The sequence below is a fragment of the Trachypithecus francoisi genome, unplaced genomic scaffold (genome assembly GCF_009764315.1).
Source record: "Trachypithecus francoisi isolate TF-2019V2 unplaced genomic scaffold, Tfra_2.0 Lachesis_group4, whole genome shotgun sequence".
NCBI lineage: Eukaryota > Metazoa > Chordata > Mammalia > Primates > Cercopithecidae > Trachypithecus > Trachypithecus francoisi.
In genome coordinates, this window is record NW_022681469.1 from 41816550 (window position 1) to 41841349 (window position 24800).

Below are 24800 nucleotides of genomic sequence, written 5' to 3' on the forward strand. Positions count from 1 at the left end.
AATTCTGTTCCTACAATCAAATAATCCCCCAGATTTGGCATTGATTTGGCATTTACTCTGCCAATATTCACTGTCACATAAAACAACTTACTTCAACACTTATCATAAACACTCAGAAATTCAAATTCTTAAATTAGAGAAAACAAATTTACCTACATAGATTTTTATTTTACTTATTATGAAATACTTTGTTTTTCACTAAAGATCCTAAAATCAATCCAGAACATTTGTATTTAAAAAACATGGCACTTTTTCTTTTTTTTTTTTCTTTTGAAAAACATGACACTTCGTTTCTTTTCTGTGACAGTTTTACTTTGTGCAAAATTCGCAATTAGGTAACAAATTTTACCTAGTAGAGATTTAAAAACCAACACTTACTGACAAGCGGAACTGTGTGTGTGTGTGTGTGTGTGTGTGTGTGTGCGCGTGAATGCAGATGCTTCATTTCCCTTCTTTAGAGATCTATTAATTTTGAAGCTAGGACTCTTCATCAATATGAGTATGAAGAGGTGACATTTTTTCCCCTTCAATCACAGAATTGCTATCTGACAATCTGTGTGCCTTGGTTTTTAAAACTGTGAAAACAGGGATAATACTATATATATATATATATATATATATATCTCCAACTTCAAGTAAATTATTTGTTCAACAATAAAACAATGGAAATTCAAATAAATCATTTGTTCAATGATAAACCAACAAATCTGTTAATTATTAAACTCCAAAAAAACTCTAAAGATACCAAAAATTGATAACCTATAAGAATGCAGCATTTTATTCATTGACAAAGTTTTGACTAAATGCTTAGCTAAAATTAATCAGTTCATAGTACCTGTTGTTAAAATGGAAATGAAGGTAACAGCAATGAAGAAGATGACAAAAATCATTTCTATTCTCATTTGGAACCAGCGCAGTGTTGAAAGGTACAAGAACCAGTTGGCAGTATGTAAATTCAGAGCTTTGTGGAACAGAGTTTCAAAGTAAGGCTGCCGTCCGAAGGCACGAAGTGTCCATAGTCCTTTTAAGCTTGTAACAAGATGAGTGAAAATTGGACTCCTGCCTGTGAAATATTTCCATAGAAAACATTGCAAATAACATAAACACAGAATGTAATTTCATAACACGATGTACCTGAAAAAGACTAAATTAGAGTAATCATATCGCAAATGTCATTGGTTAACAAGATTTTTTCACACTGGTGCCATTCTTTGAAGAGATGTGATTTGTTATTGTATTAATGAGTTACCCTCCTTTTTTACTTGGCTACCAGAGATGGGAACTTAAAAAATCACCACCAATATTTATTCCTTTTTCTTGGCTACCACTGGGAATTTTCTGGCTAATTCTAAATTAATTATTACTGAAAAAAATGTTAAGACAATTTTTTCAAGTATCTACATTAAGGAAGTTTATGTGGGCCGGGCGCGGTGGCTCAAGCCTGTAATCCCAGCACTGTGGGAGGCCGAGACGGGCGAATCACGAGGTCAGGAGATCGAGACCATCCTGGCTAACACGGTGAAACCCCGTCTCTACTAAAAAATACAAAAAACTAGCCGGGCGAGGTGGCGGGCGCCTATAGTCCCAGCTACTCGGGAGGCTGAGGCAGGAGAATGGCGGGAATCCGGGAGGCGGAGCTTGCAGTGAGCTGAGATCCGGCCACTGCACTCCAGCCCGGGCGACAGAGCAAGACTCCGTCTCAAAAAAAAAAAAAAAAAAAAAGGAAGTTTATGTGACTTGATTTAGCTAATAACCTACAAAGCAGAAATATACTGAAAAATTATTGCCTGAAAATGCACCAACACTAAGGCTGTCACTGCAAAATGTGATTCCCTAACAGCTCAAGTAGAGTTTGGGGGAACACGAAATGGCAGCGCCAATACATGAAGGAAGGGTATCTGAAGACAAAAAGTCAAAGGGACAAATTTGGTCAAGTATCATTTGGGAGCCCAGAGAAACCTTTAGTAATAGCAGCACTATCATTTTTTAAATTTAATTGATATAAGTTTATTATAAATGAATGTCCTGTACACCAACTGTGGTAAGATTCTATATACCCATTTTAAAACCAAAATGAAGTCACATGGCCGTTAATTAAGAAAAACAATCCATGTGTACTTTGTAATACAATTTCCTTTTATAGACATACACATGTAGAAAAAAATTATTGTTATATGATATGAAAGTTTAAAAGCAGAAATTTTTTTGAAAAGTAGATTAACAATAAAGAATCTCAAATAGCTCTCGTAGCTTTTTTCCAAGATGAATATCACACATTCACTGTCATACCTTCAGATTCCAGTTGTTTGAGTTGCTGTGAGGTTTGGAGGAAATATGCTCTCAACATAATAAAAGCCACTATCACTGGCACTGTTGCAACAAAGATGTAGGGTTGTAAAACTGCGACAACTGCTATAGCTCCAATCACAATTAATAACAACTGCAAGATCGAAGAAAACATGTTTGTGAGTAAACGTTTTCACATTGCAAAGTGGACAAAGTATGTCAGTGATTTATTTCTAAATACTCTCCCCATTCTATTCCTAGTTGGAAAGTAGCCATTTGCAAGTACATTTTTCATAGGCTCTATGAAAATTTTAAAAATTGTTCAGGTCACTGATAACATTTTTGAAGTTTTGAAAAATGGTGTTCTTTGATCTTGGGATATGTTCATTTCCCAGGCACTTTAAAGTATTGTATGATAAATACATTTTAAGTGAATATTAATTTAAAATAAACTATTTTTAAATAATTTTAGTATGAAGGTGAATCTTAGGATTTATTTTGGTTAGACAGTTTTTGAAAGTTGGGCGTTCATCTTGGAGTCTTTTGATTCAGAAAGTTCTGCTTGAAATACAAGCTTGCCATTTAGGCAAGCTATCTAACCCTTTGGAGCATATTTTCTCATGCTTAACATTGAAATAAATCATACTTAACAAATTCCATATTTTTACATTACACCAAATACATACATTTTTAAAAGGTACAAAGTCTGCCAACACTTACTTCATAATAATCCATTTGAATAAAGTGTAAATAAAGTAACAGTCAGCAGAAAGGAAAAAAAAAAAAACACTTTATAACATCCGTATGCTATTCAGTGAGGCAGTTCTCTGCCAGTTTCCCTAAGTGACACATGCATTTTCAACTGATATAACTTTAGAACTGAAAGGGACCCTTATTAGGTTTATATTCCCCATTCTACAAGTGACAAACCTGAGACCCTTCAAGATAAGTGTCTGCTCAGGGTAAAATAGTAGGAATCTGCAGAAAATAATCCCGATTTTCAATTTTCACTATACAGTGCTCCAATCCAGAAAGCAAATTTGTCAGAACATTGTCAAAAGTTAGAAAATAGAATGAAGATTATATGAGATATCAAAATACTCAAACTCAAAGAAGCAAAGAACGGAACCATGGGCAACAGGACAGGGGAGAGAGGGAAATGGGGAGTTACTAATCAACAGGTATAAAATTTCAGGAGTGCAAAATGAGTAAGTTCCAGAGATCTGCCATGCAACATTTTGCCCATGGTGAACAATATTGTATTTTACATATAAAAATCTGTTAAGAGGGTAAACCTCATGTTAAGTGGACTTGCCACAATAAAATTAAAAATTTTAAAGAGAAAAGTAATAGAAAATAGAGTGAACAGAAATATTTCTTAAAAAAGAAAACTTATAGGTATGCTATATTTTGTGCAACAGATCTGCTTCTGAAATGTCATGAATATAATTAAATTTCATTTGTTTGAAATTAAGGATAACCGGAGGTATAACACAATTAAGTATAATCAGAGGAGCTCACAATTTAAAGGACCCCTGTGATTAATCATTTAACAAAATCAAAATTAACCAAATTTGTACTGTATTTGGATTGCCGTATATTATGCTCCCTTAATATGAGACTCTCTTACAAATAAAATAGGTAAATTAATATAAAAGACCTCTGCTTAATCATTTGTGAAAGAACAACAAATGAATCTTAGCATTAAAAGTTGAACCGGGCCAGGTGCAGTGGCTAACACCTGTAATTCCAGCACTTTAAGAGGCTGAGGCAGGTGGATCACTTGAGGTCAGGAGTTGAAGACCAGCCTGGTCAATGTGGTGAAATCCTATCTCTACTAATAATACAAAAATTAGCCAGGCATGGTGGTGGGCACCTGTAATCCCAGCTACTCTGGAGGCTGACACAAGAGAATCGCTTGAACCCAGGAGGCAGAGGTTGCATTGAGCCAAGATTGCACCACTGCACTCCAGCCTGGGCGACAGAGTGAGACTCCATCTCAATTCAAAAACAAACAAAAAATAAACACGTTGAGCAGAAATGATTCAAATTGGCATAAAAGAAAAAATTTGAGAGCCATCACATATGTCAAAAATGTTAATTTATAAAATGAATATTTAAAAATTAACTCTTACAGAGGAGTTCTGAAGTGAGCCTCAAATAATTATCAAGAGGCACCATTGGCAAATACTTTCACAATCAAGTCAAGAGGTTCACATTCCAATTTTTATATGATGTAATAATATATTTGAGACCAGTTATTTACACTCTTAACATGAAAAACAAATGTCAGCATTTAGTGACACAGGACATGTTTCTTTGAATGCATGAATTCAAAGCATGGATTTAAATATTCCATCAGCTGCTTCTAAGTTATATCTTTAAACAGAACAACTGAAGGATATCCAAAATGCCAAAGTTCACTTGGAACAGTAAATATACTTGTGTCAATCATTTCAGATGAGGCAAACTGACAGTCTGATTTTTCTGCACCTGCCAATGTTGGTTATATATACACACCTATGTGATAATACTTCTTTTGTTTTATATGTTCAATCAAATACAGTATTATTATTTTGCAGGGGTGGGGAAAGAGCAAGAGGGGACAATGACTCATCCCAACATGGGCAGCATCCTATTCCAACTGTTTCTCCAGGGAGATCACTGAGACTGTGGCATTTGCTCTCTGGAGCTTGACCTAAACCAGTCAGGAAGCTCAGGAAGCTGTGCTCAAACCTGGTCCAACAACCACAGCTTACAACACTCCTTAAATCCTGTCACTTATGGAGACCTAATGTCCCAAGTTCACTTTCACCTCCTCCACTGCCCTTTTCTTCTCCACTCTCACCACCAGTCAGTCACCCCAACCCAAAGAGTCAGCCTTTGAGCCAGGCTTCCCTGGAGGCCTATTCACATCTATCACTCAGGGACAGCCCTCATAAAACCCTAGATTTTTCTTTCCCCTCTCTTTTGTTCAAAAACTTATCTTTGCTTCTCTCCCTTCCTTATGGTCCTTACTGTGGGGGAATGGGCTAGCTACTCTGTGCCAAAATGTTCACGGTGAGGCTAGTTTCAAGTGTAACCCACCCAGGGAATCCATCTTCATTCTAATACAGGCCTTTTGCGGGGAGGTTGGCTTCCATAAAATAGTGATGCCAATGCCAAAATGTCACACTTTACAGCCAGTGATCTGGGGAAAGATGGCCCTTTGTGCCTCTCAAATCACTCCCAAGTAGACAGCTATTACATCTAAATGTGGGATTGCCTCAGGTCTGGGCCAGATAAACAGTTCTGACTTGTTATCGAATTTACTAAACTTACATCTATTTTGAAGGCTTTGGATAACCACAAAATTAATTCAGTAGACAGGACTTCAACTGTCGATCAAATAAAAATTGAAAACGAAATTGCATTTGCTTTTGCTATTATTTTAAAAACAACATGGCAAACACAGACATACTTAACAGTACTTATTTTTACATACCTGGATGAAGTCAAATATGGTAAGAGGCAGAAGATCATCCAAAATTGCTATATCTTTGGAGAATCTATTAAGAATCCCACCTATAATATACAAGATGACAAATTCCTCAAAAGATGTATCAATATATTCAATACTAAATTTGGATCACGGTAGACTCATTCAGAACCCAAATAAGAATTAGCATGTAATCAGATAAATACTTAGAAAATTTTGTTTCTTTCCAAACATTCTAAATAATTATGTGTTCAAGTTATTGTCTTGTACTTTTAAACGTTTTAAAAAGTTTCAGATTCCTGTAAGATTCAAGTAACAACCAATGTCTTTGAAATATATTTTACTATAAATTATGTTAGGAATACGTGGGTATTCATCCTGCTATTACAATCTTATTTTTGCAACCTTGCATTTAATGACAACTTACTGGATATGCTGTCACCATTTCCCTTCCATTTGTATTCCATAACATAGGGGTCTCCTTTTCCTCTGACTTCCATACCTTTTTGACATACCTCTGCCGAAACCCTGGCTGCTCTCTCTCCCTGCCTGCCCCACTGTCTGGTCCTCCCTTGTCATACTCTCGTTCTACCCTCTTCGTGGATAATCTACATTTCAACCTCTCATCTAAATCATGGATTCACATTTGTAAAGTTGATAACTTGTTGCTTCAATTTAAAAAGGTTATACACAAGTGTCTACTATGTACCAGGCACAATGCTAGGCACTGAAATAACTGAGGTGAATATGCCATGCTCCTTGTCCTTGAGAAATTCATTGTCTAGACAGGAATTAAACAAACAATTTGATAAAATGTAACATAATACTGTACAAATAAAGTGATATTGAATCTTACCGTTTACCCCCCATAAACTGCAGGATAAAGTCCAAAATTCCTAGTTTAATATTTAATGCCTTGCATAATTTGGCCTCAACCCACCTACCTAGTACACGCTTCCTCTGCTCAAATACCCTGTTTCAGCCAAACTGGTCTATTCTTTAAACACACTCTACACTTTCCTACCTCCCTGCTTTCCCCATGTGGTTCCCTCCACCTGAAACCCCTTTCCCCTCAGCTCTCATTGTCAAAATCTGTTTCCTCCCTTGCTCAACTCAAATGCCCCTCCTGCAAGAAAGCATCAGTGTTTTCTCCAGCTGGGATTAATCTCTTCCTCCTCTGGACATATTTAATACATCTTCTTTGCACCTCTGTTATAATGACTATATGCATGTCTTATATCACAGGAACTTATAAACATATCTTAACTCTTTTTCTAGGTTATAAATTGCTAGAGGTCAATGGGATCATGCCACACTTATTTTGTATCACCCATAGCCCCAAGCAAAAACGCCTTATATGTAGGAATTATTTAATACATATTTATTAATACATTCTTTAGCATATTTAATTAAACATATTTGTATCTTTTCATGATAATCAAAAATTAAAAAATAGCCATTGGTATTTATAAACAGTGTTCAGAAAATGAAATTTGCTTTGGTGGAAAGAAAAATCCATCCTGGTGCTTATTATATTTCAAATGGTTTGGAACCAACTCTGAACAGGATTAAAGGGAAACAGGAGCTTGGAAAAGAAGAGGTGGAATAGCCAGTGCAACCTCTGTGGGAACAACACCCCACAGAAGGGAACCACGGGGAGCTTATATTGATTTCCCACTGGCTATGTAGCAGGCAAGTAAATTGCCTTGTTTCATTCTCACAAAGATCCTCTGAAACATTCTTTTCCCCACTTAACAGGTGAGGAGGCCAAGGCTCGGGAGAGTCACTTGCCCATAATCACTGCTCTTATAGTGCCAACTCAGAGGTCAGGCAATGCTCATGTTCTTTCCACTGTGCCACATGGCTCATGTCTGACTCTTCTAGAAATGTGCAGGAAATCCCCTGCCTTCTCTGGGTCTCAGATTTCCATAAAAAATAAAATCAATGGATCAAGTTAATTGGACATCTTGAGTCTAAAATTCTTAGCTCCAAAACAGAGGATGGTGATGAGTATATCCAAATGAGGCAAGATTTCAGCAACACACATGGGCTTCAGAATAAATATCAAGATCTTCCTACATACTATAACACTGAAATTTTGTCATCCAGAAAATATGATGGGTTTTTCTTATCTTGAGTTTTTTAGATTTCTGAAAATTTTAGTCTTGGAATTTATTCCTTGCTTTATATCAAATGTTTCTGTGTCAATTCCTCCTCTCACCTGTGACCTCCTCCAGGGCAAGAACTGTGCCTTATTCATCTTTTCATACCACAGAGTAAATGCCTCAACAGAGAAAGTGCTCACAGGTTGCTGTGAAAAAACTTGGGGGAATCCTTATTAACCTCAGTCTTGCAGTGCAAATTTGTCTAATGAGGAATCAACAGAATTGATTTCTTCCAAAGTACCTTATTAGTTTTTAAAATTTTTAGTATCTTTATTCTACTACTCTGACTTTCTATTACTTCAAATATGATAATATTAAAATAGTTTTAAAATACATTTGGGATCCCCCCTACCATATAACTTTGAGCAGTTACATGAAATTAGATTATTCTACCCATCAAAAGACTAAATAATATGTTAATATGTTAATAAATACAATGTTAATAAATGTTAATAAATACAAAAAAACATATTTTCTTTGATCACTTTAAATTTCCTGCCCTTTTGAACAATATTATATATTAGCAACAAGATGCCCAGAAGAAAGCTAGACCAAGTATTTGAAAAGAGAGGTATGACTGACCCATAAGGGCCTTCTTGTGCTGCTACAGTCCCACCAACATTACATTCTTGCAAACCTAGCTACTCTAGTTATCTAACACAGAAATATTAGGAGCAACAACATATGATAACCTATAATATCTGAGAAATGTGCATGCCAGTCAAAAGGAGGTTCAACAAAGGGCAGATGCCTCTGTGCAAAAGCCAGCACCGCCATTAGAAAACCAACGAAACCACAGGCCCTATTGATGGTGGATCAGCAGTTTCATTTCTTAGACCTAGTAAAGTACCTGCTTTTAACGTGTTGAGGGTTGACATAGGTGCCTGAAGAACAGAATGTAACATTTTGTGGTGTAAAATTTTCGACACTGTGATTAGAGTATGCACCAGTGGTAGACCTCTGAAGAATCCCATAGCAAGCAAAGTGTCGGCTACTCCCACGTAAATGTAAAACACATAATACGAACTGGTTCTGGTGATAATCACTGCATAGCTGTTATTTCTACTATAAGTACTATTCCCTTTGTCTTGAGGAGGAGTGCTGTAAAGCAAAAGGGAAATTGTTATTTGGCAGCCAAACTTACTTATTGAATTTCCAATACATGTAAATGGAACTAAATTTGAGTCTAAAGAAATACAATATATTGCATTAGAGGAGTGTGCACCCTTAATCTCAAAATCTCACTATTATTGCAAGAAAATAGATATGTTTTCTCATTATTGATAGAGGTTGAGTTGTTCTTTACTGAATTAAAACATTTGAAGAAAACTGTAAAAGTGTAATGTTATTTCAAATATTTTTATTGTGTTTCACAGAAACTGAACAGAACTATATTCTTTAGAAACTGCAGGAACTGTACATGCTAACAATTTATTCATTTTATTTTATTTTATTTTAGATATAGGATCTTGCTATATTGTCCAGGCTGGAGTGCAGTGGCTATTCACAATGATAGGACACTGCAGCCCTGAGCTCCTGGACTCAAGTGATCCTCTTGCGTCAGTCTGTGGAGGAGCTAGGACTACAGGTATGTGTTACCTTACCCAACTAATGGTCATCATTTAAACAAAAAACCTTATTTTTCCACTACCATAATGCTTGGGAGAAATGAAACAAAGTAGATTACAATACATACAAACAGTGGATTACAATATTTAATCAACAGAAATAAAACACAATCTACACAATAGGACATGGAATACTCACTTTCCAAGGAACCACAGCACAACCAAAGAAGCAGCCACCTGGAATGGAACAAGAAAACAGTTGATTTTTTTCTAACATCTTCACCTATTCCTCCCATGCCCACATCTAAATTCACATCACACCATTTGATGTGTGTACCAATATCAATGTATACACAATTTCATCTTCCTTTGCTTTGTGTTCCCGGGTCCAGCAGCTGTAATAGTTGTTCTAAGGACTATTATTTGTGATGAGAACACATTAAGTTAATGGAATTCAAATTTCACTGAAGTAAATTCTTTGCCATTTATCTCCTTTATTCAATAGAAACTACTGAACCTCACAAGAAAGCCAAGATCACAGCTGAATGTTTTAAATAATAAACATTTTTTAAAGAAACTAATCTCAGCCTGCTGGCAGATAATTAATCTGTTTATTTGCTATAAATAATTTCATTTGCCATTCAATGATTATAGGGGACTAATACCTGTGAAACCAATTAATTACTGGAAAAGGTGAGATTAATATTAATGGAAATGAATTACAAGTTTCAGGCCAGGCACAGTGGCTCACACTTGTAATACCAGCACTTTGGGAGGCCAAGGCGGACACATCACTTGAGGCCAGGAGTTTGAGGACAGCCTGGCCAATGTGGCAAAACCTCATCTCTACTAGAAATGCCAAAAAATATTAGCCAGGCCTGGTGGCGCACACTTGTGATTCCAACTACTCAGGTGGCTGAGGCACTAGAACTGCTTGAACCCAGAAGGTAGAGGTTGCAGTGAGCCAAGATCACACCACTGCTGCACTCCAGACTGGACGATAGAGTGAGATTGCCTTCAGTAATTTACTAATGGAACAATAACTAAAGTAATGTTCAAAGACTGGTCTAGTCATCATAATATAAAATTATTTCGTGGCTGTTTCCACATAGAACTACCAACCTAAACTGCTTATATTGACTAGAACAAAATATTTTCAAGGACTTAACATAATACTTTTTAAAAATATTTGGTGCTTATAGAAACAATAGAGTAAGTAAGTTCTGTCACTTCATTTTCAAAATGTTTTCAGGTTATAAAGTTTATTCAGTTTATGATAGAGTGACAGTCATAGGTGATTAGGGTAAAAAGGAAAAATATTTTTATTTTCAATTTTCTCAGGGCTTTAAGAATCATTCCATACCACATAGAAAACGGTATGCTTAATATCCAGATTTCAATGCTTCACAAGTCAAATGACACCCTAAAACATAAACCAACTGTCATAAAGCTGCCCTAAAATAATTACTATTAGTCAATAGCAGCAGTGGTATTATGGGATATACTACATATCTACTACTAATAATCAGGGATTTCTAATTAACAAGCAGAAGGGAAGTCATAAAGAAACATGATAAAGCAGTTCTATAACATATTCTTAACAAGCATAGAATGAAAGCATTAAAAGGATCTTCAGATATTCCAGTCAACAACAAGACTCTCTAGGTTATTTTCAAAAGAACCAGGAAACTGCTTCCTAATGTATTATTTTCATTTCTTCTCCATCTAGTCAATGATGCACTGCCAAGCAGGGGTTCTAAGAATTAACATAATAGATTTTTTTTTGCCTATTTCTTTGGTGCTAATGTCTAAGAACTTACAGAAGATACTGCCCTATAGCAGGGAAAATGTTACAAAATCCAAAGTAGAGTCACTTTCTTTCCAAAATGATAAGTGCTAACAAACTGAATAGACCAAATTAATTTTTTCACTTTAACAGCTTTGAAGAAGTTTTTAAAAAGACTATATACTTCATATTTCAAAAGGGAAGCATATTTTACCTAACCTATAAAAATATAAATCTAAATTGAAATATGAACCTTAGGAAAACTAAAAATAGACAAACCACTTACATCAAGGACGAAATGTATCTTAACCTTTCTTTAGATTCTCTGGTCATGAGTACAAGACTCTCAATTGGATTTAAAAAAACTAAACTGTCATCCTGGATTAGCAGTTGTACCAGAATGTGACATGCTCATGATACATTTCAATGGTAATGAGAAATGGGCACAATGGTATCATAAAGGAGTTTAGTCTAAAAGAAAAACTATGGAAATTTTGATTCAAAGAAGGCAATAGAATTGTGAACACTGTGAATGAATTGTTTAGTTGTATAATTGTGAACATACTTTTAAAAATTACTATTTTTCTACTATCACCTCTTGTGCTGATGAGGATCTGAACTTGTGGCCTACCATGCAATTTTCATTCTTTCCGGCCCCACCCCACCCCCGCCTTTTTTTTTAACTTGGCGATGTGAAGAACAGTAGAGGCTTGGTAAAGAAACCACAATAGGGACATTGAAGACAACAAAATTTCTGTAAGCAAGTGTGTGATTTGACTCTCTAAAAGGGTTGTCTAAAATGAATGCTAAGCCACTAATACATATTTAATCTCATTTTGTGAAGAAATCTTCATTTAAATAGTAATTGCCTGCATATTTAACAATAAAATATCTAGAGCAGCTGTGTCCAACCTTTTGAATGAGAGGACTATTATGCTTATCTGTGGTGGCAGATATCACAAAGATTATGCATGGACTTTTTTTTTCTTTTTTTTTTTTAGCTCATCTGCTATTGTAAGTGTATTTTATGTGTGGCCCAAGACAACTCTTCTTCTTCCAATGTGGCCCAGGTAAGCCACAAGGTTGGACACTCATGATCTAGAGTCAAATGAATTTAAAATTTAGTACAGATTTGCTTTCAGTGTTTTTTTGTTGTTGTTGTTGTTGCTTATTTATTTATTTAGAGATAGGGTCTCTCTCTGGCACCCAGGCTGGAATGCAATGGCACAATCACAGCTCACAGCAGCCTTGACCTCCCAGACTCAAGCAATTCTCCCACCTCAGCCTCCTTAGTAAATGGTAGCATAGAAGCACACACCACCATGCCCAGCTAATTTTTTAATGTTTTTGTAGATACAGTGTCTCACTATGTTGCCCAGGCTGGTCTCGACCCCTGGGCTCAAGCAATCCTCCCCGTTCAGTCTCCTAAAATTCTGGGATTACAGGCATGAACCACCATGCCTGGCCTTTAATTTCAATCCAAATAAAGGCCTTCTACTTTGGGTTTCTTAATCTCTTAACATTATTGTAAAATCTATTAAAAACTCTTATCTTTATATTTAAATATATTTTGTATGTAATATGAAATAATAAAATATCAATAGTGATTCTAATTGTTTAATTTCAATCCAAATAAAAGCCTTCTACTTTTGAGTTTTTGAATCTCTTAACATTTATTATTAAAATCTATTAACAACTCTTCTTATACTTGTATTTAAATATATTTTATATGTAATATGAAATAGTAAAATATCAATAGTGATTCTAATTGTTGATTTTTCAGAAGCTAAGAACTATATGAATCTATATGATTATATACTGTAAAATCACAAATATATGTAACATATAAATATATACAACTTATACATAGTTATATATGTGTGTATATAAGCACACATACATGTATACATATATATGTATGTGTATATATACATATTTACATGTGTGTGCATATATATGTATACATCCTTGCAAACTATCTTAATTTAACTTTAAATCACAGTAATACTTTACAAAAGAACATTCTTACCTCAGCCAGAAAAATTACCAAGCACCAAATTAGCACAAAAATTAAGCTCTTGTGGACAGTAATATATCGAAGGTATGTGTTCCATGTAGTCACCGCTGGTATGCTCTCCATATCATCAAAAAAGCACTCCTGAATAAGAGAATTATGGCTATTACAATAAGACAGTACAGTTTCATGCCACCATTGTGGTTTTATTTTTAATATACAAAAATAAAGGAATAGTATTACTTGAATCTAAGTGTATTTTAACAAATATAAATCAGTATAAATGCCATGTATGATGTCATTTTATAGTCAGAATAATGTCTACGGGAGCAACACAGCTTTATTAAAACTGAGAAACACCATAATTTTTCAAAATTCTAAAAATGTATCACTGATTATGTAACTGTATTATTACTGGACAATTTTACCATTAAAGGCTTAACAGTGGCATACCTTTTATCAAATGAATGATACCATCTAAATGAAGTTTCCCAGAATTCTCTTTGATTTAACCTGTTTCTTCAGGGGTCCATGGACAAGTACAGATCAGTATACTGCACTGTATATACTATAAAGGTCTTCCAATAGACTGAAAGCCCATTTGTGTTTGAACATTCCTTAGTAACTTAGGACTATCTCTCTTTGCAGCTATGATTTAAATTACATAATTCTCATCCTAGGCATATTCCTATTCCTCTAAAAATCTTTGTCTTTTGGCATATAGATACATTTCAAAATTTTGAAAAAGAGAGATTCCAGATAGTCCAAAAGAAAAAGATAGTTTTGTTTCTCACAAAATCAACAAAACTCATGGGAAAGCAGTATGAATCACAAAGAAAGGGTCCTATGGAATTGGGATATAGTGCACTGGTTAGGAGTATGCATTTTTTGAGTCAGACAGATCTGAATTTGAACCCAAACTCCACCATTAACAGCCTAGGAGCCGCTTGAATTCAAGCGTGTTGCTGAACTTCTCTGAACTTTAATTTCCTTATCTGCAAATGTGAAAAATTTTAAGTACCTTCCAGGGTAGTTGTGGGGACTAAATGTATGCCACCTAGAACTAGATGCAATCCATAAATAGAAACTGTTATTAGTCAAGGCTATCATTCTTTACAACTAAATTTTTAGGCTCAGGATTGAGAAATTCATTTAGATTGATATTAAATTATACAAATGGGTTGGGTGCAGTGGCTCAGGCTGGGCGCGGTGGCTCATGCCTGTAATCCTAGCACTTTGGGAGGCCGAGGCGGGCAGATCACAAGGTCAGGAGTTCGAGACCAGCCTGGCCAACATGATGAAACCCCTTCTCTACTAAAAATACAAAAATTAGCTGGGTGTGGTGGTGCATGCCTGTAATCCCAGCTACCCAGGAGGCTGAGGCAGAAGAATTGCTTGAATCCAGTAGGCAGAGGTTGCAGTGAGCCAAGGTCACACCATTGCATTCCAGCCTGAGTGACAGAGTGAGACTCCATCTCAAACAAACAAGCACTCTATAGATGAATTATCATTTAGGAAACCTTCGTAAAGTATAGAAATACTAAAATTATGCATTTTAGGGATCTATTTTATTCCCTCATTTTACAAAGAAGGAAACTTCAGTCTAGAGATGTTAATGGCTTGTGTCTTGTCAAAGGTCACATTATTCTCAAATGATCTATACTATTAAATATATCAATTAATTACAACCCTGCCCATGGTTCATTTCATCCAAGGTATTAAGTTTTCTATTAAAATAACAAAAGCTCTCCTTTTTATATTATTTCTTGTTTTAAAAATAAAATGCTTTTATTCTTAAAACCTAATATAACAAAGTTTCTGTCTGAAGATTGGCACTAGTACATGTTGAGCTTCATATACATTCTCTAAAAGAAATCTTTTTAGAAACCCAATGTATAAAGCAAACTCACACGATAAAAAAAAGCCCACACTAGCTAAATTCAGGCAAGACTGATATACAAACTAGAATGTGAGTTAGTCCCATCAAGAATCTAAATGTTTATATACCTTATATAGGCTACTTCCATACAGATTATTTTGTGAGCTATAAATAATGAAAGCTACTATTTATTTATACAGTTACTTATACTGCACCTCTTCCCACAGAGGGTTCAAGATAGTAATAAAGTGGATGTTTTCTAACTTACAGTCACAATTATCACTGCTTTAGTAAAGGATCGAAAATTAAATCCTTTCCCATTTTATGGGAAGAGACATGTCCATCGCAAAAAGAAATCATTTGTTATTTTACATTTTAAAGTTGCTTGCATAATTAATGAATTTCATACTGTCTGAGTTTTAAGATAAACCTTATCCTAATCCCATGATTTGAGTAAATTTGTTACATGCTACATATTGCATTCTACTCAATTGCACCCTGTGTGGTGAAATACCCACAAGCAATTTATACCTACCTTTAAGTCTTCTTCATTAATTTCTTCACTTATTTCCAAGCCAGTTTCTTGAGATAACCTTCTTGAATATATATCCAGTTCAGTCAAGTTTGCCTGAGGGGCCAGTGACACTTTTCGTGTGGATGCTGCTGTCTTTCTGTGAATGCTCTGATCTTGGTTAACTGAGTGTGTCATCAGGTTCAGAACAGACTGCCTCCTTCGTGCCTGAAGCGTGGGGCCAGTGCTGATCACACTGATGCGAGGGAGTATCACCTCTCCCTGCTCAGAATCTGGCACTAAGGACAGCCTTCTCTCTAAAGGCTCATCAGAATCCTCTTCGATGCCATTCATTTGTAAGGGAGTCTTTTGGACAATGGAAATTTTTCGTATAGAGTTGATTGGATTGAGAATAGAATTCTTCCTTTTTTCCCCAAACTCTCCAGTCTGTTTAAAAGATTGTTTTTTTGTTTCGGTCCGGGAGACAGGAGCATCTCCTTCTAATGAGAAACGGCGTAAGGTCTCAGTTAGGATTGAATTTCTTCTTTCTGCACTAAATTGGTCGAAAGAATCATATCCCATGAGTTTTGAGCTAAAGTCTGGCCGTAGATTTTGGAGTTCTGAAAATGTCCCATAAAAATAGATGCTACCTTCATGTAAAATTAATATTTTGTCAGCTTTCTTTAAATGTTCCATTTTAGAAGTGACCAGAATCCTAGTTTTGTTAGCCATCAGTTTACAGACACAGCTTTAAGATATAAAAATATATAAATATCAATTTTATAAATACTTTATTGCAATGTCTTGTATTTTAGCATTTTATTAATGTTTTATTCTATATAATCTCTATCATACAATTTTATTATATTTTAAATGATTCTATAAGTACTCTGTAGTAATTGAATTGGTACCTTGTGAATTCTGATAGCATGAAATAACATGCTATATTGAAAAGTTGCATGTTAACAGACTGAGAATGAAATTAAATTTCCTATATTAAGTAGATATTTGACTTTGAGCAAATCATTTATCCTCTGGGTCTCAGTTTATTTATCTAGAAAATGAGGAAATTATTAGATGACCTTTAAGGTCCCTAGAGATTTGTACTTCATTTCTTTTAAATGTCAGAGCTCTGCTGTTCTTTAAATTTTCTATTAATTTCTTGTTTACATTTTAGGCTGACCACCAATTTATTTCTCAAGTGCTTACATTAAGACTAATCTGTTTTGCTAAAAATAAAACAGCAACAATAACAACTGAGAATTGGATAATTAATTTGACTCTCCTCTAATAAAACTTTAATCTATTCTAGAAGTAAATCCTGACTAGAATCATCTAAGAAATACCAGTTTTTTTAGGCATTATGTCATATATCATATAGAAAGATATATTGTTCTAGATTGTACTGTAACACACTAACACAATACAAACGTAGTAAAGTTTATATTGATAGAAGTTACTTTTCACAGTCTCAGGGTTGTAAAGATAGTATCTTGGATATTAAATTTAACTGAATTCTAAGGAAGGTACTTCTAGGAATAATCCAGCCATTTTATACACATATACACCTTTATTGCTTAAAATCTTTATTTCTAGAAGAGTATATAACTGTTCTCCCAATAAACTATTTGATAGTCCATGAAATCATTTTGAAACTTTGAAATCAAGCCATATAACTGATTGTCTGTCTGTCTAGGGAATTTCATGTATATTGGACCCTAACAGGAGTTCCAAGGAAATATAATTCCTGAGCTCTGTGTGACTGAGGAGGAGATCTCCAAGGAACTATTGAGGTAGATGAGTGGTCTGAGCATTCACCTACATTAAACCAGAGAAACACTTAGCATATGTATTTTCTTAAGATGTTTACTATCTAAGGAGAAGACAGAGTAAAATACTAACACAAAAAAGTAAATAAGAATGTTAAGTATAATAATCAATTAAAGTAATATATATCACAAGGCAATGATACTGCAAAAACTACATAGATAGCAATTGCTATAACAGTATAGCAATGGGAGAAACTGGTTCAGCATGAGGTAGTCAGAAAAGGTTTTAATGAAAGTAATCTTGACTCTTGGCCAGGTAGGGCAGATCAGATTTGAGTTAATACCATGCTACATTCTGCCATACCAACAATGGTGAACATATTTCTCAAGAGGTAAAATGCAATCTATGATGGGATAGACTTTCTTTCTTGTGTTTTAGCATAAGCATTATAAGCAAGTTATTCAAAGAACATACCTTTCAAATATTTCTTTTTCTGTTAAAACATCTAGGTATCCGAAAGGAGAGTCTAATAAATACAAATCAGCATCTTTGTATACTGCTCTAAAAAGAAAAAGGAAATTAAATTACATTTCCTCACTATTTCCTGTGTCTTTTAGTGTAGATGATTTGCCTTAAACAGTTCACTACATGCATTACAATATGGTCACTACATCTATTCACTGAAATAACACTATTCTCAAAAGTGGTGCAGAAGTAGCTCTTTTATACATGTTTTTACTGGGGTAGATTATTTTAAATGAGGAATAAAGGAATAAGTTGCAGAAGATTTTTATCACTTTTCACAACATTCCAAGAACTGCTGAAGTGGTTTTGCTAACTGTAAGTGGCATAAACTAGCAAAAGTCACAAACTGAATTGTACCATAGCATACACTATAAAATATTACCTTAAACAAACAAACAAACAACTTTTAACAATAGTATCTATTTAGAGACAAGTACCGTGCTATGTGCTCAAAATACAATGGCAAAAATTATACAGTTCCTGCCCTCGAAGACGTTGGGTTTTGGTGAGGACACCAAGAAGAAAATAAACTATTTCAAACTGTAAAATGTCAGAGATAGCTAATAAATTACAGTACTTATGTGAAATTATTTTAAAAATGTTTTTCTAAGTGTTAACCACTATCAACAAATTGATAGCAGTGCTGCCACAACTGTAGAACTGATATTGCATTTTGTTCCTTGTAGTTTCAGTCTCTATGTCATATTTATAAAAGTTCCAAATAAGGAAAGTATGAATAATTCACAACAAAATGTATATCCATATTATTTTACTATTTAGCTAAAATATGAAACTATAAGCAAGTAAAATCTACACTGAGTTGACCTTAGAATGGTAATAAAGATGAAGACACAGTTCTCATATTAATAGAAATGAGACAATTTCTTCATAACATTTACATTTTTCAAGTGTGATTGTTAGTAACCTTACTTATATCTCAAGTACATAGGATTCTGTGTTTATACATGTAATTTTTGGTACTTCTGTAAAAAAGAAAATTGTATTCAGCACACAATTAAATTTTTGAAACCAATTTTTAAAATTTTTTAAAAACCAATGGAAAAACTTTAAAAGTCTAAAACAATCTTTATAGTGTAACTTATTTTTGAAGACAGTATGGAAGAGCTACATAATGGATCCCGTCAAAATGTACACAGTTCCATCCCCCACACTCAGTTCTTAATTCTCTCCCTCACATGTATGACAAGTTTCTTATGAGATTAGAAATAATAAACTCTTCATCCCAAACTGGACAACACATTACACATTCTGATCAGAATAAGAATAGACAATTATTTGTAGTTCCTCAAAGTGTGCGCACCTTACAGCAAAACCAAATCTTAAACTGATAACACAAACTCAATTCTACGTTGGATGTCTAGAAGCCATATACTCTATCTTATCTAAATTTGTGGAGTACTTAGAATAAATCTTACTTTGGCTCACAGATAAAAATAATCAACTTCCATATTTTTTAGAAGCGATTATCTTATCTGTGAATTATCCATATCTATTGATTTATTACCTTACAATGTGTTTCCAAGATCAAAGCATGGTTTAATGTAAAGAATCAAAAGGACCTGGTTCAAATTGTGACTTTACAACTTTCCTGTGTGGCTTTTGGCAAGTTAACATCTAACAGCCTCAATTATCTTATGATCTCTTCTGTAAAGCAGGGAGAACAATTCTTACTTTGCAGAGCTGTAAGGGGATTACATACACACAAAAATACACACATGACTAGAATACTCCCAGGCAATTGCAGGTGCTCAGTGAGGGTTAGTTTCCAGTCTCAGCTTTTGGAAAGCAACAGAAAGTAAGGGAAAGGAGCCAACACATCAATGAGTCAATGTGATTTCTTGTTAACGTCTTTGGCAACAAAGTGAGAAAAATTTTGTTCAGATAAAGCTTGAGAAACATTTGACATCAGAGTCACCAATAATTGTTTAAACTGAAAGTTACAGTTTAACCACAAAGCTCTCTCCTTGATGTACATTATCTATATTTACATCTCTTTAACAGCTTTAAAAGGCTTGGACCAAGAGTGTTTCTACTAAGGGACCTCCTCCCCCAACAATGTTAATGTGTTTGTCCTGTTTATTTTAAATATTGTAGATTTTAAACTAAGTGACATCATTTGCCTTCCTATTTTGCTATGAAAATTATGATGAAAAGTTTTGAAAGTAGATGTTTATCTATACCAAGAAGCCTAAAGCTGGTGTGTACATTGGAGTGGCGGGGTCGACGATGGAACTTACAGATATTTACATCTTCTCTTGCCAGTATTATGCAGAATCCTAGAGTTTTCCATTTGTAGTAAACTATACCATGAGGCAAACAAATATACAGACACCAAAATATGGGCATGGATTTTGAATAAGCCATAATCTCTATCAAATCTGGATATTATACCATTATTTATAGTTCTTAAATGTGATTCTTAACCCACTAGCTATAAAACCCCAGGATTTTTTCAATTCCAGAAACAGAATATAAAGCAATAGATAAATATCTGTAATTTTTTTTTACATAAATGACATTTACAGCAAATGCTTGTTAGACCAATAATTATTCACCTTGCTAAAGAAATTCTTGCTCGTTGACCTCCACTCAGTGTGATTCCACCTTCTCCAAGAACTATATTGTCTTTCTCTGCAAACTTGGAGATGTCCTATTATCAAAAATAGAAAATTAGAGAGTGACTTTTAGTATGCTCAATCTGAATTTGAAAGGCACATCTTCCTTCTAATGTAATCATATATCACACTATTGCTTTAACCACAGTTGAAATTTTGAACACTGCATCTCCATTATTTCAAATGCAATTTATTCAGTTGGTCAAAAACAACATTGCTGAAATTTTAGATGTAAATTTTTATTTAATTTTTAAAATGTCATTAATGATCATTAAATAATAATTATAAAATACCAAAACATAAAATATGTATATATTTATAGGCATATAAATGTGTGTAGATCATCCATAGGTCCATTTTACAAATTCAAATGCTATCAACATACTAAAATGCATTTTTCTCCAATTTAAGTTCACTCTTTTCAAAAGAAATCTCCCAAAATGAATCAACCTTCTAATAAGAGAAACTAAAAGAACACTAGTCACACCTCTGCAGGATCGAAGTATCTTCACTGGGCTTCCATGGTTCCAAGGCAATTCCTTTCCATACTTCTCTCACCTATCCTCCCAACTAAAACAGCTTTCTTCCTCATCTATCCTCAGCACTTCATTCCCATGACCTCTCTCCACTCATTCTGCCTCTCCTGTCATCCTTTCTCCTAGGTAATGAACATTTCTGTGGCAACAGCCATTCTAGGCATTGTAAAAGAAGATTGGAATTTATGAGAAATAGTCCTTGACTCCTAGGCATTATATGTCTAATTTAGAAGGTAAGTCATAATCCTGGAGAAGGCTAAATACCATCCCAAAGATTAACTAACCATTTTAAGATAGTTTATAAAACAGTTCACAATTAATTGGCAAATTAATTTTGCACATAACTGAAGTATACAATAGATAGAATACCCTAGAGGCTTTCAAACAGATGGGATTTGGTCTGAGTCTTGAAGAATGAGAAGAGTTAGATAGGCAGTAAACTCTCATTAGCCTTAAAAAAAAAAAAAAAAAAAGCACTCTCCCTTTTCTCTTCCCATCCTTGTACATTTGTTTCCACCTCCTTCTTCCTCCCCTCTATTAAAAATTCTCTTCCATATACTTCTTCCTTCTTCTTTCACAATCCAGAAATAATCCAATATTATCTATATCTAAAGTGTCAAAATGGTTACTTCTGTTATTCATTTCTTTCATTTATCTATCATATGGACATAAATAGGACTTCACATGCAAAACTCCAAATGCACAAAGTAAATGGATTAATAAGTAGTCATTTGTATTGAGAACCATTTGGCAGCTCCTGTTGGCTGGAATCATGCTAGCCACTGCCCTCAAGGAACTGTTGCTATCAACATTTCTGATCTAGAGTGACAAAAGGCCTGTGAAAAAAATGCTGACCTGTTGGAGGAGATGTAGCAGGACTCAGTGGATTCTGCTACTCAGATGCTGGAGAAATAAAACACAGAGAGGTCATTAATACCCATAAGCACTGCTTATGGGGAGGACCTTCTGTGGTTATGAGACCTGTAAAACATAGCTCTTTCTTTCTACCTGGCCTAAATGAGCATGCTTTTGTTCAATTCATGAACTGGACCACGTGCCTAGGATTCCATCCAAATAACAAGAACTGCAGTAGATTTCACTCATAATTTAGAAGGTAGACTTCACACCTAATTTAGAAGGTAATAAGGTAATTTAGAGGTGTTCATGGAAGTGCTCCTTTAGCGAGGTAGAAGATTTCAGTTTTATAGCAATTACAGGACAGCTCATGTGTGTATTTCTTCTCTCCCTGCCTCACATTTTTCCCTTTTCAAATCGCATTCTCTTTTTAAAAACTAAATCTGGGCATAGTGGCTCACTTTAGTTTAAAAACTAAATTGGGTATAGTGGCTCACTTATAATCTCAGCACTTCAGGATGCTGGGTGGGAGAAATGCTTGAGATCGGAAGTTTGAGACTAGCCTGGGCAACATAGCAAGACCCATCTCTACACAATTTTTTTCTTTTAAATTAGCTGGGCGTGGTGGCATGCACCTGTAGCCCCAGCTACTCAGGAGGGTGAGGTAGGAGTATTGCTTGAACCCAGGAATCCGAGGCTACAGCGAGCTACAATCACACCACTGCACTGCAGCCTGGGTGACAGAGCAAGACTCTATATCTTAAAAAAAAAAAGGCAAACAAAAAAGCACTTAAATCTTTTGGGGAAAAAAAGAGAATGAAGAGAATGGTTTGCTTTTGCCTTGTATGAATAGATTCACTGTAGGCTTTTGAAAAAGAGGCATATTTTCTAATACATTATTAAAAAGCAGGAGGTTGCTAAAATTATTATAGTTTTCCATTGTTTTTTCAGATTTGAACTCAACATTGTATTAATTAAACTGGCTAAAATTTCAAAATATTTTTAAGTACTAAAAATAAGTAATTATCTTGACAGTACGATTATAACACAGTTGACTATAGAAAACAGATTATGGATTTAGAGGGTATAGAATCCTAGCCTAGCAAAGGCAATTAATGAAGATTTATGGAAAGAAGGAAGAGAGACAGGGAAGGCAAGTTAATCAAATATTAAGTTAAAAATAAAGAACTACATAGAAGAAAATAAATAAATGTGTGCAGAGGAGAAAAAGAAAGAAAATTGGAAAAGCAAAAATTGTCAGGAGAAGCAGATATCTATATATTAAAAAGTCAAGAAGATAATAGCGGGAAAAAAGGACAAGAAAAGTGAAGGTGTCAATAAGAAACAGATAGAAGATAAGAAACTACAGTCCATACTTTAGAAAATGTACCTGCTGACAACAACCAAGCTGAGAATCAAATCAAGAACTCAATCCCTTTTACAACAGCTGCAAAAAATAAAATAAAATACATGAAAATATATTTAACCAGGGAGGTTAAAGATCTCCACAAGGAAAACTACAAAATGCTGCTCAAAGAAATCACAGATGACACAAAGAAGTGGAAACACATCCCATGCTCATGGATGGGTAGAATCAATATTGTGAAAATGACCATACTGCCAAAAGCAATCTACAAATTCCATACAATTCTCATCAAAATACCATCATAATTCTTCACAGAAATAGAAAAAAATCCTAAAATTCATATGGAACTAAAAAAGAGCCCACATAGCTAAAGGGATACTAAGTAAAAAGAACAAATCTGGAGGCATCACATTACCCAACTTCAAATTATACTACAAGGCTATAGTTACTAAAACAGCAAGGTGCTGGTACACGAATAGGCAAGTAGACCAATGGAACAGAATAGAGAACCCAGAAATAAAGCCAAATACTTAAAGCCAACTGATCTTTGACAAAGCATACAAAAACATGAAGTGGGGACAGAATGCCCTATTTAATAAATGGTGCCAGGAAAACTGGCAAGTCACATGTAGAAGAATGAAACTGGATCCTCAACGCTCACCTTATACAAAAATTAACTCAAGATGAATCAAATACTTAAATCTAAGACCAGAAAACATAAAATTTCTAGAAGATAACATTGGAAAAACTCTTATTGTCCTTGGTTTAGGCAAAAAGTTCGTGACTAAGATCCCAAAAACATTGGCCGGGCGCGGTGGCTCAAGCCTGTAATCCCAGCACTTTGGGAGGCCGAGACGGGCGGATCACGAGGTCAGGAGATCGAGACCATCCTGGCTAATACGGTGAAACCCCGTCTCTACTAAAAAATACAAAAAACTAGCCGGGCGACGAGGCGGGCGCCTGTAGTCCCAGCTACTCGGGAGGCTGAGACAGGAGAATGGCGTGAACCCGGGAGGCGGAGCTTGCAGTGAGCTGAGATCCGGCCACTGCACTCCAGCCTGGGTGGCAGAGCAAGACTCCGTCTCAAAAAAAAAAAAAAAAAAAAAAAAGATCCCAAAAACAAATGTAACAGAAACAAAAATATATAGATGGGACATAAATAAACTAAAAAGCTTTTGTGCAGCAAAATAAATAATCAGCAGAGTAAACAGACAACCTACAGCATGGGAAAAAGTATCCATAAACTATGCATCCGATAAAGGACTAGCATCCAGGATCTACAAGGAACTCAAACAAATCAGCAAGAAAAAAATAATAATAATAATTCCATCAAAAAGTGGGCAAAAGACAGAATAGAAAATTCTCAAGATATGCAAACAAATTACAAACACAGGAAAAAATGCTCAACATCACTGATTATCAGGG

General features: G+C 34.8%; 1 protein-coding gene across 1 annotated transcript in view; it reads right to left on the minus strand.

Annotated features, from left to right (window-relative positions):
- Positions 1-24800, minus strand: part of CFTR (CF transmembrane conductance regulator) — a 181549-nt gene that overhangs the window by 60645 nt on the left and 96104 nt on the right. Inside the window, exons 12-20 of the mRNA XM_033193167.1 lie at positions 20559-20653; positions 17932-18018; positions 15712-16435; positions 13313-13441; positions 9697-9734; positions 8780-9030; positions 5771-5850; positions 2290-2440; positions 836-1063 (exon numbers count right to left, since the gene is read on the minus strand). Of these exons, the coding sequence (XP_033049058.1) occupies positions 836-1063; positions 2290-2440; positions 5771-5850; positions 8780-9030; positions 9697-9734; positions 13313-13441; positions 15712-16435; positions 17932-18018; positions 20559-20653 (1783 nt within the window). The remainder of the gene's footprint in view (positions 1-835; positions 1064-2289; positions 2441-5770; positions 5851-8779; positions 9031-9696; positions 9735-13312; positions 13442-15711; positions 16436-17931; positions 18019-20558; positions 20654-24800) is intronic.